A 17,544-nucleotide genomic window follows, 5' to 3' on the forward strand; every position below is an offset into this window, starting at 1 on the left:
TATTGACATGTTGAAAAAGGATGCATTCTAGTTATCCCCAGTGGCTGATAGGTCCTTTGGGCAACTTAAGCATGCCTTATGCCATTCTCCTGTACTAGCTCTTCCTGATTTCCAGAAAGAATTCATTGTGGAGGCAGATGCAAGCTATCGTGGTATGGGGGTTGTCCAAGTACAAGAGGGCAGGCCAGTGGCCTTCTTTAGCAGGGCCTTTGGGAACAATCATCTAGGGTTATCCATCTATGAAAAGGAATATCTGTCCATAATCAATGATGTAGAAAGGTGAAGACCATACTTACTAGGAAGATATTTTACCATCAGAACTGGCCACCATAGCTTATAGTTTCTATTGGAACAAAAGATCACTACTGCACTCCAACAGAAAGGTCTGACTAAGTTATTGGGATTGGATTACTCCATTCAGTACAAAAAGGGCACTGACAATGCAGCAGCTGATGCTCTGTATAGAAGAGGGGCTGGAATAGAGACCACACTACACTCTATTTCAGCTGTTCAACCTCAGTGGCTAGAAGACATTGTTGCAAGTTACAAGGATGACCAGTGGGTTGCTGACAACTTGACTGCCACACTCATACACCCTACAACTGATCCTAAAATCTTTGTGACTAAGGGGCTTGTGAGATACAAAGGCAGGCTTTACATTGGAACCTCGGGAAATTTGAGAAGGGAATTAATAGCCAAGTTGCATGAATCAGCAGTTGGAGGACACTCTAGCAAACTGGGACATACCAAAGGGTGAAAGACCTCTTCTATTGGAAAGGAATGAAGAAAGATGTCAAGGATTGGGTCAGAAACTGTGATATTTGTAAAAAATCTAAGTCTGAAAATGTGGCAAATCCTGGTTTATTGCAACTATTGCCTATCCCAGAGGAGACATGGCATAGTATCTCTATGGACTTTGTAGAGGGTCTCCCTAAGTCTGGTAGCAAGGAAGTCATTCTGGTCATTGTGGACAGATTAACAAAATATGCTCACTTCCTTTCCCTTGCCCACCCTTACACTGCTGAGATAGTAGCAGACCTATTCATGGAAAATGTATACAAGTTGCATGGTCTTCCCAGGAGCATTGTATCTGACAGGAATAAAGTCTTTACTAGCAAATTTTGGCAAGGCCTCTTCAGAAATATGCAGGTGAAACTGAACCTTTCTACTACCTATCACCCTCAAACTGATGGGCAGATTGAGAAGGTTAATCAGTGCGCTGTCTAAGATGCATGGTCCTTCAAAAACCTAGAACTTGGGTGAAATGGTTACATCTAGCTGAGTGGTGGTACAATACAAACTACCACTCATCCCTCAAATGTACACCCTTCTAGGCCCTATATGGTTACTCTCCACCCCTCTTGGCTACCAGCTTAATTCCAGCAGCAGGAGACTTTGATTGGTTAACTAAGAGAGGTGTTGTACTAGCAACACTCAAAGACAATTTACAGCAAGCCCAGAATAGAATGAAGGTCCAAGATGATAAGGGGAGAAGTGAAAGGACATTAGAGGTTGGGGATCGGGTCTACCTTAAGATCCAACCCTATAGGCAAGTCACTGTGGTCTGTGGCTGTGAGAGGGAATCTGAAATTATCCTCCAAGTACTATGGACCATATAAAGTCCTTGAAAAGTTTGGGAATGTAGCTTACAGACTTCAGTTACCACCTGCAGCTCTCTTGCATCTTGTTTTCCATGTCTCACAGCTCAAAAAACGAATTGGAGAAGGGCAGGTTTTGGCTGAACCAATGGATGTTCTGGGGAAGAGATTAATCAAGAAGAACAATAAAGCAGTAGCAGAAATATTAGTTCAATGGGCCAATTTGCCTAGGGAAGAAGCTACGTGGGAAGACTACTATTATATCAAGAGTCAGTTTTCCACTTTTGATCCTTGGGGACAAGGATCATTGGGAGGGAGGGGTGATGTAACGATCTCTGAGGGTGGGATAAGCAACAGGAGGGGAAATTAAAAGGAAGAAGGGCATACACAAAATGGCGTCGTTTGATGGTGGAGTTTGAAGACCGTTGTAGCCCGTGCTCAAACGATGTCGTTCCAGCTTACCGTTAGAATCGGCAGCATACAGACGACGACGTTTTACCTTAAGCCTTCTTCTGTTTTTGATCCTAGAAATCAGGAGTTAGTTGGGGCTTGATGAAGTAGTTTTTGTGGTGGATGGAAAGAAGTAGGTGTTAAAATGGGAAGAAGTTCCCGAGTATCGTTCTCAAAGGATGGCAAGGAGGGAAATTGAGCGGTAAGGGGATGAAGCACAAGAGTGTCTAGTGTTTAAAAGCTAACCCGAGCATAGTAAGAAATGTGTATGAAACATAATGAAAATAAGGAACAAACATTGGAAACAATCAATTGGAAAAGAGGATTTGGATCTTGCAACTCATATAGGTATCCTTGATTTCCTAAGATGTTAGGCTAGCAACACTTAGATAATGAAAATGAGGCAAGGCAACTATGCCAACACCACTCTCGTGGTCATTGGCCTATCATCTAGTCCATAGTCACATTCTCATGGCAACTAGGCTAGGTGAGGCAAATTATCGAACACGTGGTGTGCTATTTGCCTTCCAATCCCCCTTCTCTCGAAGGCGGGAAGGAAACGTGCTAGGCTAGGCTAAGGAGTAACCCTACTCTCGTAGGTGAGACTCCTTCTCCAAACCCCTCTCATATAGGTTGATCACCCCTACACAAGAGTCAAAGTAGATCACCACTCACACAATCAAACTCATAATCAAAGCAATTGCAAAACCTAATTGATCAATTCACAGCTCAAGAATATCCATACAAAATTGCTCAATCCAAATCCACAATGAACTATCTAATCATACTTGGAATTGAAATAGCAAAAAGGCAAAAGTAATGACAAGAAATTAAAGTGAAGACTTAGCTTGAAGTTGAAAATTGAACTTGAACTTGAATGTCTATCACAATCTTGCAACAATGGAATTCTTCTGTAATTCTAATCTAAGCCTATGAATTGCAATGTGGAGTGAATTGGGAGAGTTCTCTCTAGGCTAATCCTAGAGAGAGAAAGTCTAGGGTGTGGAATGGGGAATGAATTGAGAGCTCCCCTTTCTTTTCCGCCAAAATATATCTTAAATAGGGAGTAAAAATCGCGATGGACGCCAGGGTGGACGCGCGTCCACTGGCGCGTCCAAGGCCTCCTGCTGTTCTGTCTTCAAAACTTCAGAGAGCAGATTTTTGGACGCCACCTTGGACGCGCGTCCAAGGCCTATTTTGCCTTCCAACTTCGGCTTGTGAATCCCTCTCCGAAATCTTGCCATTTCCTGCCTTTTTGCACTTCTTTTTACCTACAAAACGATTTGCAAAGCGTGGAACGGGTCCGATCGCAATCATAGAGCATTCTAACGCAATTAAGGATCAAATCAATCATAAAAGCCGTCAATTGTGCACAAGATGATCCGAGAACGACCTTATAAAGGTGCCATCTTTTGCACTTATCAGGGCACTTTGTCCTTGTATTTAACTTCCCAAAAGAAAAGGATGATTTTATGCTGAATGATATCAACGAATTACTTCTCTTCTTCCCTTATTCCTCTCTTCTCAACCCTAATTCTCTATTGCTCTTTTAATTTTCCCCAATTCAACCCTAAGTCATCTGCAATCTGTTGCTGAACGAGGAAGACGACGATGAAGTTGTGCGTTGGTGATGAAGGAAGACGACATCTAATCTCTTAAAGATGAAGGAAGAAGATTGTGCGTTGGTGATGAAGTTGTGTGTTGGTGACGACGTACTGATCTGATCTCTTATAGATCTGATCTCTAAATTTCTTTTTAAAGGTAATAAACATACGACGACGCCATATGTCTTTAATTTTTCTTTAAAAAAAATTATTTAGAACGTACGATTTTTTTTTAAAATTTTATTTAGAACATACGACTTCGTATGTCTTTAATTCGGCCTAGCATCTGATCACGAAAATGATGTGTTAGTCCACCCAATTGGTGTTGGTAATCTTGGAACCCGAAATTGAGTTTGATCCCCTTAATCCTTAGAATTGGCATTAAATCGAGTGTTTCCTCATTTCAAGCCCTCCTTTCAATTATCGATTATTTACTTGAATTATTTACTTTCATTCCCCCAATCCCTTGTTGCTTAGCTTCCACCGATTTCCATTTACCTTGTGTATAATAGTTTTCCAAGAATTATGTCTAAATGCCGTCTTAGAGAACGATATAAACAAATTTATTTTTGTTTGAATCAAGGAAGATCAAATAGTAAGAATGACACTCATCAATTATCAAGTGTAGTAAGAATGACACTCATCAATTATCAAGTGCTCAAGTTTGTTCATCCTTGAGCTTTCGGGAACAGGGTGCTCTTGTGTTTGTGTAAACGATGAAGAGAAGAATGAGAGCAATTTCATTTTTGAGAATCAAATCTCTAGAAGAAATTGAAGAGATGTCTGAGTTTCTTTGTTAGACTTGAGGCTAAAGAACAGAATTTGCTTATGATAATCAGACTTCAGAAAATTCAAAAGATCTGTTGATTTTACCATTACTAGGCATTGAGAATTGAGATAAAGATACAATGGAGCTAAGATAGGCAACCAATGCCATATTACATTCTTCTGCAGCAAAGCCCTTCTGATCACTGTAAAGAATTAAAGATTATAGCCCATCTAGAAGATGTCTAAACCAAAATACTAGACCCACATTTACTTGGATTACATCCCTAGTGCTTTTTACACTAAAAAAGTTATCTATGAAATGGAATGCCTCCTGCGTCTTGAAGATGAACCAGAAGACTTGGTTTCTCCTTGAGCCATGGAAGTTGGACTCTGTGAACTACCCGAGGTCTCCGAGCTTCTGTTCTCCCCATTTCCGGTCCCTTTACCCACAGCCCATAGCTTGTCAAAAATTCTCCTGGATCGGGATGGTAGCAGCTGTGCCCCGCTACCTCTATTCTTGCTAGCTTTCTTCTCCAACTTTGCGTTCTTCTGCGGATCTTTATCTGCTATGCTCATCTGGTTCATTTGTTTCCTCGCTGATTGGTGGGTAACTGGTAACGGTTTCTCCCACTCTTCTTGAGTAACCCTCCCGGAATCTAATGCATCGTCGGAGCTGCTGTTGTTAAGGCCTTGAACTCCAGCGGCAGTCCTGATTTGCTCAAAATATAAGACCCGAACTACTGTTCTTAGTGGCAACCGCTCGTTTTGTGCTGCATGCATCGATGCATCCATTGTCAACTTCCGCACATCCATGAAACCACACAGCTTCTTTCTCTCGGCTTTTGTCAAGTTCGGATGCTCCTGAAGAAAAAGGAAATCGATTATTATGTTCCAGGACTTGAAGCAGCTAAATAATGTTACAAAAACAAGTAAAAAAAAAAATCAACCTTCAGATAAATATCAATGGCACCATAAAGGCCATCGTGAATTGGTCTTGCTGATTCTGGAATGGATTGCAACAGTTCGATGAAAGTGCCGAGACTAAGGCCTGGATCATGAGCTACCTCTACTAGGTAACCGTCAATGAGTTTGCTCAAATTCATCCACGATCCCCGCCCTAGTACAAAATCATCCGAGCCCTTCCTACTCTTTTCAGTGGCATTAGCATCCAGGCTACCCCTTTCACGTGTTACGTATCTATTCACGAGACTCTTCACCAGTTCGACATCATAAATAGTGGTTTGGGGAGACCTAGCCGGGATCAGCAGTTCATTGACAGATGCCTCGTCCAACTTCAAGCTTATACTTTTCAGGAGATCTTCCCTTAATGAATCCTCGGCTTCAACAAGAATAGCAACTCGTAGTAATTTGAGAAGAAAGTTACAAGAACAACTAGCGCCCCTGTCTGAAGGCAATAAGCAGATTATCGTTTCTACTAAAGTCTTGTTCCTCTTGCTATGAGCTTCAGAAACCGAGGCACCAACAGAATCTGGCAACCATCTGACTGCATAAGTTCTAAGCGCTTCACCGATTACGCTCCCGTTCATCCTTCCCTTTGATTTCACGGCAATCATGACACGTTTATAAAGATCTATTTCCAGTTCACATATATCTTCAACCCACCAATCCTTTGGCACGGAATCCATTTTGTCCGGGAATTTTGTCCTAATTTCGGGTATGTTGTCTGACACTGCAAGCTTCCGGTTGTAAGTGTATGACCAGGAAATATTTGAGGGCTCCACCGAGGTCTTCGATGCAATAGAATCTATGCATCGCCCTACAACCCTCAAATCCTCGGACCACGGTAGAAGAGACTTGGTGGTTTGAAGAACTATGATTGAATCTTTCCAGCTACGGAAGACACTCGAGGTTAGGAATACCTCTATTTTGAAAATCAGGTTTCCTCTGTCAACATCTTCGGTCATCTCAAGATACTCCGCAGCACACCGAGCAGCAACAACATTGTAGGGATTAAGAGTTACCGTAATTCCATAGCAGAATTTGGCACATATCTCAAATGTCTTCGGTCCACCGGGAAAATCAACCAGCTGAATTGCATCAGAACTCTGCTCACTCTCTCTCGACAGAAGCTTTTGCAATCGATTGGACTTGGACAAGAGTGGGAACTGCAAAAGTAAAGGGTGACAACTATACTGTATGAACGATATAAATGATACAACATACCACTTCAGAATGAGGGACCAAAAAAAAAAAAGAATCAATAGTTATACTTATCACCCCAAAAAAATATGGAGGAAAAATTATGCATAACTCCCTTTGCTTAAATACCATCAGAATTGAAATTTGATCTTAACTTTAAAATCAAATTTAAACTAACTTCGTCTAAGTGCCATCACTCTATTGGGCGGAGGCCGGTAAAGGCCAAGTCTAACACCTGGTGGCTGGGGGATTGTTGGGCTAAAGGGCTTAAAGAGCCAAGTCCAGCACCCAATGTCTCGAAAATGTGGTAATATAAGGAAATAAAGTTGGGCATTCACTACTAGCTATAGCTTTTGATGTAAGTGGTAAGCGCTTGATCCTAATTGAGATCAGAGCCAGGTCACAAGGCGCACACTCTAATCAAACCTGACACAAGTGAAGAAGCAGAAAACAGCTTCTGACATTTTGACTCTCTAGAAGCATTCCTAATTCAGACATGAGTTGTATTACTTTGGGGCCCTACGCTTTTATTGGTGGGAAAACTGTATCAAACTTACAGTTAAAACAATAAAATCAGCTACAGTTAGAGATTCGAACAAACGAATCACTGTAAGATGCCAAAACAATCACAGGACACATCAATTACAGTAGCAACATAGTCTCAAAGCAACAAAACCGAGAAATGGTTGACAGAAAATTACCTTGTGAAGATAAAATTTCACTTCTCCGACAACAATGGTAACGTCTGTTGCTAATTCAGATGACACGTACCTGAATGAAGAAGTAGTTTAACTCTGTAAGTTATAAGCAGAGTATTAAGAATAAGTAATGCAGAAAAAGACATATGTGGGGTATAAGGACTTAAGAGAAACTTGGATGACAAAAATCTGGCGGTCGAACAGAATTGTGTTATATTACTTAAGGTTTAAAAATATGAAAATGAACTTTCTAATGGACTAATAATTCATAGACAGCTGTTTTTTGACTTCTCTCCCACACACCGATACTCCCATCTTACTGTGTACCATAAAATAAAATCTTTTTTTTTTTAAAGGCAAAATAGCAAGTTCAATATAAACTCCGATTATAGCTTTAAATCCTTGAAAGACTGAAGTTTAAACATTAACAGAAACACAAAAATTGTTTTACCAGAACTTAAACTAGATTATAGTTTGTATTCCACAAGATGGAGTTCGAGCCCCAACTACTAAAGCTTAGACGTAATTAGAGTTCCATTATTAACCCTACCAGGACCATTTTCTTGGTCAATTTCTAATAGCTGGGGGACCAACATTGAAATGAATAGAAGTAACGGTCCCCCACCTGTTGAAAGATTGGCAAAAGTGGTCCATCCATAAACAATACCATAATGATGGAATAATTCTCTCTTATTAGTTATTACCAATAATTGGGCCGAAATTTACAGTATAGTACTAAAAGTGGAATACCATTATGGCTAGGGGACTAAAATCAAATTTTAGTTTAAAATTAATCTCCATACAAATTATCTTTTAGCCTAGTTTACCATCTTTTGATACACAATTTCAAAGACACATACAAAATAGCTTAACTTCACCTGCCAATTATAACCCTCCATAACTATGCAAATTAAGATCTATCTCCAGATCAGCCACTCATCTATTACATAATCAAGATATTGGCTCTTTCCAAAGAAGCAGATGAATTGAAACTATGCAGCAACGCGATGAGCACAAAGCAAACTATTCTTTTGCCTTTTACTAAAGATGAATTGAAACTACTATAACATAGAATATAACCCCCCATCCAAACAAATTTATACTACATACTCGGCAATCTAACATTCCTTAAAGTAATTTGACATTCCGTGAACAAAAACAACCCCTTACATTCCTTGAATTACCAACTAATTGGTCTTTCTACCATACAAAAGGTTCAAGAGCTTTGGTATTATAATGTTCACTAGTAGCCAACTAAATACACTTAAAATATGCTCTACTACACAACACCAAAGTGCTGAGAGTTTAGGGGCCTCACTCACTTTTAGCTAAGAGATCAATATAAAGAAAAAGGCCACTTGACATAGAAAACAAGTAAAGAAAGTGTGAAGAATGTTTTAAAAACCCATAATAAACTGGAACCCTCTTCTCAAAACTGCTACTATTTTCCTTCCCCAAAAAACTATAATAATAATAATAATAGTTCTTTTGAAAAAAGTGATCTTTTGTTTTCTTTTTAAAAATATAGCCTGAGTCAAATACCCTAACTTGCATTATTTTCATTTTTCAGGAAAGACAGATCACATTCAGCCAAACAAAATTATTTTTTTTTTTGCCAAACAATTGTTAGAAATGGTGTGCACATGAGGAAAGCTAAAAAGGAAATACACAGCTCAGACTACTGCATAAATTTGCTTCAAAATTAAAAGTAATTTAAGGGGGGGAAAAAACAAAAAACTATTTTAGCTACACAATACTTTCAATAGTTTACTTTCTACATGTACCCAAACAAAGTAAACAAAAAAAAGAGAGAAATTTAATTTAAAGCTCATTTCTGGGATGGAAAAGAAAATAAAAGAAAAAATAAACTGGTTTTTACCTAATGAAGTTGCCTTCAGATTGGAATGCATCAGGCTTTGACCCCAGCTTCATAAACTTCATTTTCTCCCAAATTTACCGACCAAACTCTCAGTCTCACTAAATTATGGCCCAAGATTTACCGCTTCACTTTCAGCAGAGCACCCAAAACCAACTTGCTAACTATTATGTATATATATCTCTCTCTCCTCCTAGGAAGAAGAGCATGAGCAGCGAAGAGGCATATTCAGGAGTCCAATACAAGCAGAAACAAACAAGGCACTAACCCAAGAAGAAGAAGAAGCAAGAATAAAGACAATGGCATAATCTTGTTCTTCCCAACAACCTCGACCCACGAGCCACCACCAACATTTCATTAAAAAAAATAAAAACTTTTTTCTTCTTCGTTGCTTTTCCGAATCGCATTGATGACGGAGATGACGGAATTGGGCTATGATACGACCAACCCACTACGCATAATTGAATGGGGGTTATTAATAAAGCCTAGCCGCCTTTGAAATAGTAACCTTCAGAGCTAATGAGAATCATGAGATGATTCTTTGTAAGATGTAATGATCTCTTCTCCTTGGCTCGCAAATCTCAAAGATCTTTCTTTTTTTCTCTCTTTCTCGCTCTGCGGGTGTAGATACAGGTGAAACATATATGTATGTGTACACGCTCTGAGTGCACTGATGAGGTTGTCGCTCTAATCTCTGAAACTTTGCAGGTAAAGATGTAATAGGAGAGAGAAAATGTCAGTAGAGAGAGAGAGAGAGAGAGGAATGGAGTAGTAGTAGGGGACTGTGTTGTGTGACAGACTGGCTTCTTTTATTTTGGAGAAGCTTTATGCCGTTAATGCAAGACAGGGCTTCTTTTTCATTGGACCGTTTTGCCCCTGCTATATCTTCTCTTGATTCCATTCCATTTCTTTACTACTTCACTAAACACTTGTTTACTTACGAGGAGATTGAAGCAGTGCAGCGGTTCGCCGTTTTTTTTTTTTTTTCTTATAAGATTATTTTGAATTTTTTTTTGAGGAAATAAGATTATTTGGATAAATTAGGATTTAATCATATAACGTAGTGTATGGTCAAAGTTTTAACACGATAAATAATTGTTGAGAGATTCTCTTGTGAGACCCTCCATATTGGTCAAGATAAAATGTAATACTAATAAAAAATAAAGTGTTTGTTACTTATAAAAAAGAGTATAATGTTCGTGTTACATTTTTTTACATTCGTAGGAGGGGATATACCAAAGTCAACTTTCTTAGTCTGTGATCTACTTTTACTTAAAAATTATTATTTTTCTCTTATAAGTAACAAATATTTTATTTTTGATTAATATTACATTTTTAGGAGTGTTCACTAAGACTTCGGCGAGACTCCGACCACCGACAACGACGGTCGCCGATTGTCTTCTTCCACTAGAAGATGACCAAATGGCCGTCTTCCCCGGCGGAGAAGGCAATGTTGATTGCTTTTTTCCAACAAAGGCGAACATTTGGTCCCTTTTTTGTGTCATACTATTTATTTGTAACACAAATTTTAAGAAAGATGTGATAAAGATAAACACTTCTCCTCTTATATACATACAAAAAAATAAATAACCTTTTGATTGATATAGAAAAGTAATGTGGAAATATTAGAATTATGTTCTAACCTTTATATTGAGAAAGTATACAACATAAGTGAGCGGGGCTCCTTGTCTGATCTGCAGTAAACAAAGATCTAACATCTGTGTCCAGTTGAGTTACTATAATTTACATCCTTTCAGATGCTCTGTTGGGAGCTCTTAAGGTGGAGTTCAACCTTTTGAGAAGAGAGATAGAAAGTATACACATCTTTTAAGGTATTAAAAATAAAGTGAAAAAATTCCTTTTAGAGGAAATAAGTATTTATTTAACAATATTTGAATATTGGATTTTTCAAATAATTTAAAAGTTCAAATAAAAGTTTACTAGTTGCCCATTCAAAGACTTTGTGGTCTAGTGACACCCGATTTACACTCTTACATAGAGAAGAGTGGGTGAACAGACATTACATTGTAACAGAGTCAGTATTTGTGAAGAATTGTGAGATTAAAATAGTAATTAAGATTCCTACTATTGGATCATTCTAATTACACTGTTTTTTATACAGTTCTTGTAATTATTTTTAAGCGAAACTTGCATTTATTACTCATAAATGTTTACTGGATAATTTCTACTAATAAATAAAAATTTTATTATTGAAATATATGTAAATGCCTTGTTTAAAATAGTTTAGAATAATAAATCACTCTTTCAAACACATCTCGAAATTTGTTATCCTAACTATTGTTGTTTAGTTCGTACAAGGGAATCTGAATCGAAATCAGAATGAGAATAAAATACTTGGTAATGATAATGGGTTTTGATAAAAGTATTTTACATGTTTGATAGTAGGGTGGAATTTGAATAATTACCAATATTGATGTTTGGTTAGGTATGACCCTATAATGAGAATAAAGGTTTTAAAAATATAAAAAATAAAAAATAAAATTAAGCCAATTGATCCTAATATGATAACATTCATAGCACCAATATGAAAAAAAAAATTAAAACAAAAAACACTAATCCAAACTTAAAAATTAGTTTACCAATAAGATAGAATGATACATGTTTTTAACTAGAGAATGAGGTTTTTCATTGAAGAAGTAATCAAATATCATAATTGTGTTTTAAAAAATTGTCAACAAAACATTAATTATGATTTTTATTCACAGTCCTAATATGTAAACCCATGAATCAAAGACACCCTATATTTGCATATGACTCTGAATTATCTATTTGCTTACGTGGCCATGAATCCAAAAAGCATTGGTGCAAATGTAAAGGATAGGTTAAAAAGCTGGAGTTGCCTAACGATGCAAGAAAAATGAGCAAAAAGTGCGTTATATTAGTTGTTAACTTTGGTAGCCTTGTTTTTTTTTTTTTTTTGACAAAAAAAAAACAATTAAGATTACAGCTAGATAATGTCTCTTGTAATGTAGGCATAGCCTTTTCATTTGCCTCAAAATTCTTTTGACTTTTTCGACTAATGGCTTCCTCATGCATACCCTCTGTGCTGCTTCTACATGCTGCCTCACTGTTTTTGTGATAACTTTTCCTATTTTCACATGCTAACACTGTTGATTAAAGATGGTTTTGGATCCAACATGATTCCATTATTTTACCTTTTCTTTTTAAAGTTAATACCCGATTTGGACCCTAGAGTATTAAGATTTCACTACTTTGATTATTGACTTTCAAACTTGTTTAATTTCATCTCAACTATGCAATTTTTATCTAAAATAGTTCTTTTGTCCAAACCAAAATAGTCTTGATTAGGACCATTTTAGTTAACAATTGTATAATTCAGGATAAAATTAAGTAAGTGTGTGAAAGTCGATGATCAAAGTAGTGACCAAATCGTGTATTAACTCTTTTTTAAAAAGAAAATGTTTTATCTAAAGTTAATAACCTCGATCTAATACTCTAATAGTACTTGAGCGATGCAATTAAGGGTTTATGTATAGTTCAATTATCAATTTATACTTTAAATTGAGTAATAATATTTTTTTAATTTGATATCGTCACAAAATTCGACTAATAAAGTTTTTTTTTGCCTAGAATACAATGAGTCACTATCTCATATTGCAGTCCTTATACTGTGGACCATGGTCCACAATGCATTGTGGACCATGGGTCATGGTTGATACTGCAGTTGTGTTGAAAGGATAATGTAGTTGTGTTGAAAGGATACTGCAGTTGTGTTGAAAAGGAATTGCAGTTGTGCGGAACAGAGGCCGTGTCCTTCATCTGGAACTGCAGTTGTATTGAACGGATAATGCAGTTGTGTGGAACGGATGAACGGCTTTTGTTCCGTGCAACTGCAGTTTCCTTTCAACACAACTGCAATATCTTTTCAACACAACTGCAGGATCCGTTCAACACAACTGCAGTATCAGTTATGATCATGGTCCACAATGCATTGTGGATCATGGTGCACGATATAATTTGCCCTCATATTGAGATATATAAATATTCGGGCCAGGGAAGAGGTTTATCCCTTTAAGATTCTATCGAATTCTTTTGTAATAAGAGGCTATTTTTCCTCTAGGGATAATATCTCCCTCTAAATTCAACTTTTTGTTTGTCATGTTAATAGTTACTAGTCCTTGCCTTCAACTAGGCTCGTCCAGTTCCCGGCCTAATTTTTTTTTTTTTTTTTTTTTTTTTGGTGAGGGTTCCCGGCCTAATAATAATATGATTTAGTCTCCGCACGCATAGACTTATCACAATAGTTCAATAGGCAGTATTTAGGAGAATAGACTAAGATTTGAACTTCGACAGCGACAGTGGGGATTATGTTTAAATTAAAGTGGACAAATTCTTTGTGTGCACCGACATTTAGCATTGTCTGTTGAGCCTTGAGTCACCGTGATTTTTATCCTGTCAAATACTTTGTCAGGTCGGGACGTGAGAGTCCTTGAAGTTAGGGATTCAACCTTGGAAAAAAATAATAATGTGATTCAAGAGCCCCTTCAACTTCGTAACTCCCAACAAGTCTTTAATTTTAATTAGATATTTATGTAAAGGCAAAAACTTGTGTGAAACCGTCCCACCATGAGACGGGTCGGGTCGGGTCGGGTCGGGTCAAGATTCAAGTGTGCCACTTATATGAACAAATGTCATACTTATATGCTCAAATGTAATACTAATCAGGAATAAAATTTTTGTTACTTATAAGGGTAAATGTAATACTTTTAAGGGAAAATACAATACTTTTACATTTCGATTTAAAAGTATTACATTTTTCCTCAAAAGTATTATATTTGCTCTTATAAGTAAGGAGCACTTGTCAACATTACTTATTATGACAAATGTATTACTTTTTCTCTTATAAGTAACAAAAATTGTATTCTCGATTAGTGTTATATTTGAGCACATAAGTATGACATTTGCACATATAAGTATGACATTTGCATGGTCCCTTTTGACCCGACCCGACCCGTCTCACGAATAAGAATCCGTGAGACGGTCTCACACAAGTGTGACCCTTATGTAAATAAGACTGTACGCCCCCTGAAATATCAGTTCACATGAAGAGATAAATATATTCATCAGTCGAAATAAATATTAAATAAATATAGAGAAAATAAATTAACATCTATTTCAACTTATAAATTTATTTCTCTCTTTAAAAATGAAATAAAATGTTTTAATTTAATTAGTTGGGATATCAAGTGAGAGTGATATCTGGAATCTGGATTACATACAATCCTATCTACTCCATATTTAAAAAATAAAAATAAAAAAATCTACTCCATATTTAAAATGAATGTGTGATGCAATTAATATTGTACACCAACTCCTCACCTTATTAGTATATGATTTCATGGCATTATTGGAAAGGCAACCATAAAAGAGGAGAAAGAGAAGCAGAAAGCTAAAATGTCCTTGTTTTATATAATTTGGTCACTAATTCTGGTCCATATTGAGTTCACTATGAATGTTGTCATCCCCATAATACGTGTCTCTCTCTCTTTCTCATTCTGCATCCTGGCCTGGCATATCATATGGAAAAAGTAGATATTAATCCTCCATATATCAACTTATCACATAATATCATAATATGCAATAAACAGGACCGTACTAACCTCTAGCCGTAGCTCTTAATCAAATGCCCTGGACTGTGTTTGTAGTAGCGGAAGCAAAACATTTCTTGACGGTAGACCGTCGGCCATATTTGCCTCATACTTGACTCAGAAGATGGTGTATTGGTGTCTACTGAGCAGTACGAGTACCGTAACTGTATGCGCTATATAATGAATAATCATGTATCTCATCAATCCAGGTTTATATGGACACAGAGTGAAAACAACTCTTAGTTATTTAGTCCAATCAGATTTCTTAATAAGCCTAATTAGCTTGCACCACTTAAATTAAGGCCTTAATATAATATGTGGTATATATTATTTAGGAAAAATCTCACATTTAGTTTTTTTTTTCTTTATAAATAATGGGTAAGGTCATAAATCTAACAATAGCATTAAAGAACAAAATAGATTGATTAAAACTTGCCATTCAATTCATAGCACTCTTGGTGGTCTTCATGTGATGCCTTCTCCCGGCCGCCTCATGTATTTACACACATATAAAGTATTCTCTATGGTGATAATCAATATCGATACTAATAACACATGATATATAATCATGTATAATATATTTTTAATTGATTTATGAAAAAATTCATAGCCCACTATCAGAATGTCCGCTATGGTTAAAACTCACTTTGTAAGCCTAGCTAGCAAAGAACCTCAAAGAGATAAACCAATCCAGATGGTCCATAGCTAATCAGTTTAAACCAAGAAAGTCAAATAGATAACTGTCACAAGGAATCAAACTTAGAATCATGTATAATATATCTGGTTGCATTGAGTAGACACTAATACTAATACTGTACTATATATATATATATATATATATATATATATATATATATATATATATTTATATATACTCTATTGACACCATTGCTAATATTACAGAATATAATCACGCATATCATACTATATATATATATTTCTATGGTGCTGATTGACACTGATGCTAATAATATCGAATATAATCATGCATATACTCAATGGCACCAAATAATATTAATAAGATTGACAATAATAATATTCAATATAACTAAGTATACTATACATTATTATACTTGGGTATTATTGATATTATATTGATGCATTATCCGTTAGACTAACCAAAATAATAGTCATTATTCTTTTCAACGTTACATCTAAAAGAAACTAAATTAAATGATTGTCACCCTTATTACCATACAGATAAGTGTGGTGGGTTAATGCTAAAGCTGTGTGCACGGTCCCTAGAATTATATTTAAGCATGGGCATGAATTGAATTGGGGGTGTTGATAGGTGAGCTAACTTTTTCCCCACGTACGGAAAACATTTATTGTAGCTATTTGTTTAATATCCTTGCAATTTATTCGCAATCCAATCTGCATTTTGGTTCGAGGGGAATAAACTCAATAATTGATTTTCTTTTTTCTAAAATTTACTATCTCACTCAATTTCAACCACTCATTTTCTCAATAATTTGATTTCTTTGTAGACCCACCAATATACATCAACTATATTTTAATTATTTTTTATTTATTATCATTTTAGATTTGTAATTATAATTATTAGTATTTATGATTAAACTAAACCAATCAAAATTTAATTTAATTGATAATTATAAATTTTTAATTAAAAACTATATATAATATGTCATCAAAATTAAATACTACTACATCGTTAAAAAAATATAAGTGCATAAAAACATTAAAAATAAAAATATTAATTAAAAATACAATGTAATTTTTAAACATTTAAGATAATTGTCATTGTTGCTCCATATGTGTGCTCAACACTTCAACCAAATCCCTGCAAATTTATGATGCAATTGTGAGTCATGTAACTTAGAGTTTCTAGGTAAATATTGATGAAAATCTTCAGTTGAGCTTTGTGGTGATTCTGTTGATCTAGCTTCATCATCTACCCAATTAGTTATCAATTGCCTTCATCCTCAACAATCATGTTGTGTAAAATAATGCAAGTATACATTATTTCTGTCAAGTTTTTCTTGTACCAAAACTATTCCCCAATTAACTTGCAACCTTCCAAATACTCACTCCACATCTTTTCTTGCCACATCTTGTCTTTCTTTAAACAATTTTTTTAAAGTTTGCTAGACACATTTTGAATAGATACCATCTATAAGATAGTACCATTTTTTTTTTTAATATTCTGTACAATCCGCAATTGCCCGAGGATAGACTTCTTGGCTACCATCACCGCTACGATCTACACTGATGGATGATGTTCGTCCATTTGATGATGTACTCATTGAGAAAGGATGTGCTTAGTACGATGGCACCCAACTTAGACGATCTTTGCAAATGGTCCATACATGTTCATAGTCAAATTTATTGACATGAAATTTGTGTCTGTATTCTTCATGGACATGTCCATTAACACCTACATCGTTCTTTCTCACAGATTAGACCGAGTGCAACTTTAACGTTTGTGCATATCTCGGCGTTCCACCCTTAGAGTGATCGTTGTTGCAATATTCCTCAATGCGCTTTCCAAATTTAGGGCCCTTTTGTTCATGTCTCGTTTTGAAATTTTGACAAATTGTTACATTAGCCCGTGTTAACATCTTGTAATTTTCAATACTCCAATTTTTTTTTTTCTATAACTATCAAGATGGATCAGTGGTGAAATTCTCGTAACATCATTTTCCACCTCAATTTATGTCAAGAAAGGTATAAATGGAGAACTTTTCATTGTGGGACATTGTGGACCTTGAGAACTTTGAGAAAATTGAAGATTTTGGATGT

General features: G+C 36.1%; 1 protein-coding gene across 1 annotated transcript; it reads right to left on the reverse strand.

Moving 5' to 3' along the window:
* Window positions 1–4,478: 4,478 nt before the first annotated feature.
* Window positions 4,479–9,948, reverse strand: LOC116022632 (BTB/POZ domain-containing protein NPY1). The gene is made up of 4 exons (XM_031263406.1): window positions 9,158–9,948; window positions 7,282–7,351; window positions 5,368–6,546; window positions 4,479–5,281 (listed from the first exon to the last, which is right to left on the reverse strand). Exons 1-4 carry the CDS (start codon window positions 9,217–9,219, stop codon window positions 4,733–4,735), a joined length of 1,860 nt encoding a protein of 619 aa, XP_031119266.1. The 5' UTR covers window positions 9,220–9,948; the 3' UTR covers window positions 4,479–4,732.
* Between the last annotated feature and the right edge of the window lie 7,596 nt (window positions 9,949–17,544).

The sequence above is a fragment of the Ipomoea triloba genome, chromosome 6, assembly GCF_003576645.1.
Source record: "Ipomoea triloba cultivar NCNSP0323 chromosome 6, ASM357664v1".
Taxonomy (NCBI): domain Eukaryota; kingdom Viridiplantae; phylum Streptophyta; class Magnoliopsida; order Solanales; family Convolvulaceae; genus Ipomoea; species Ipomoea triloba.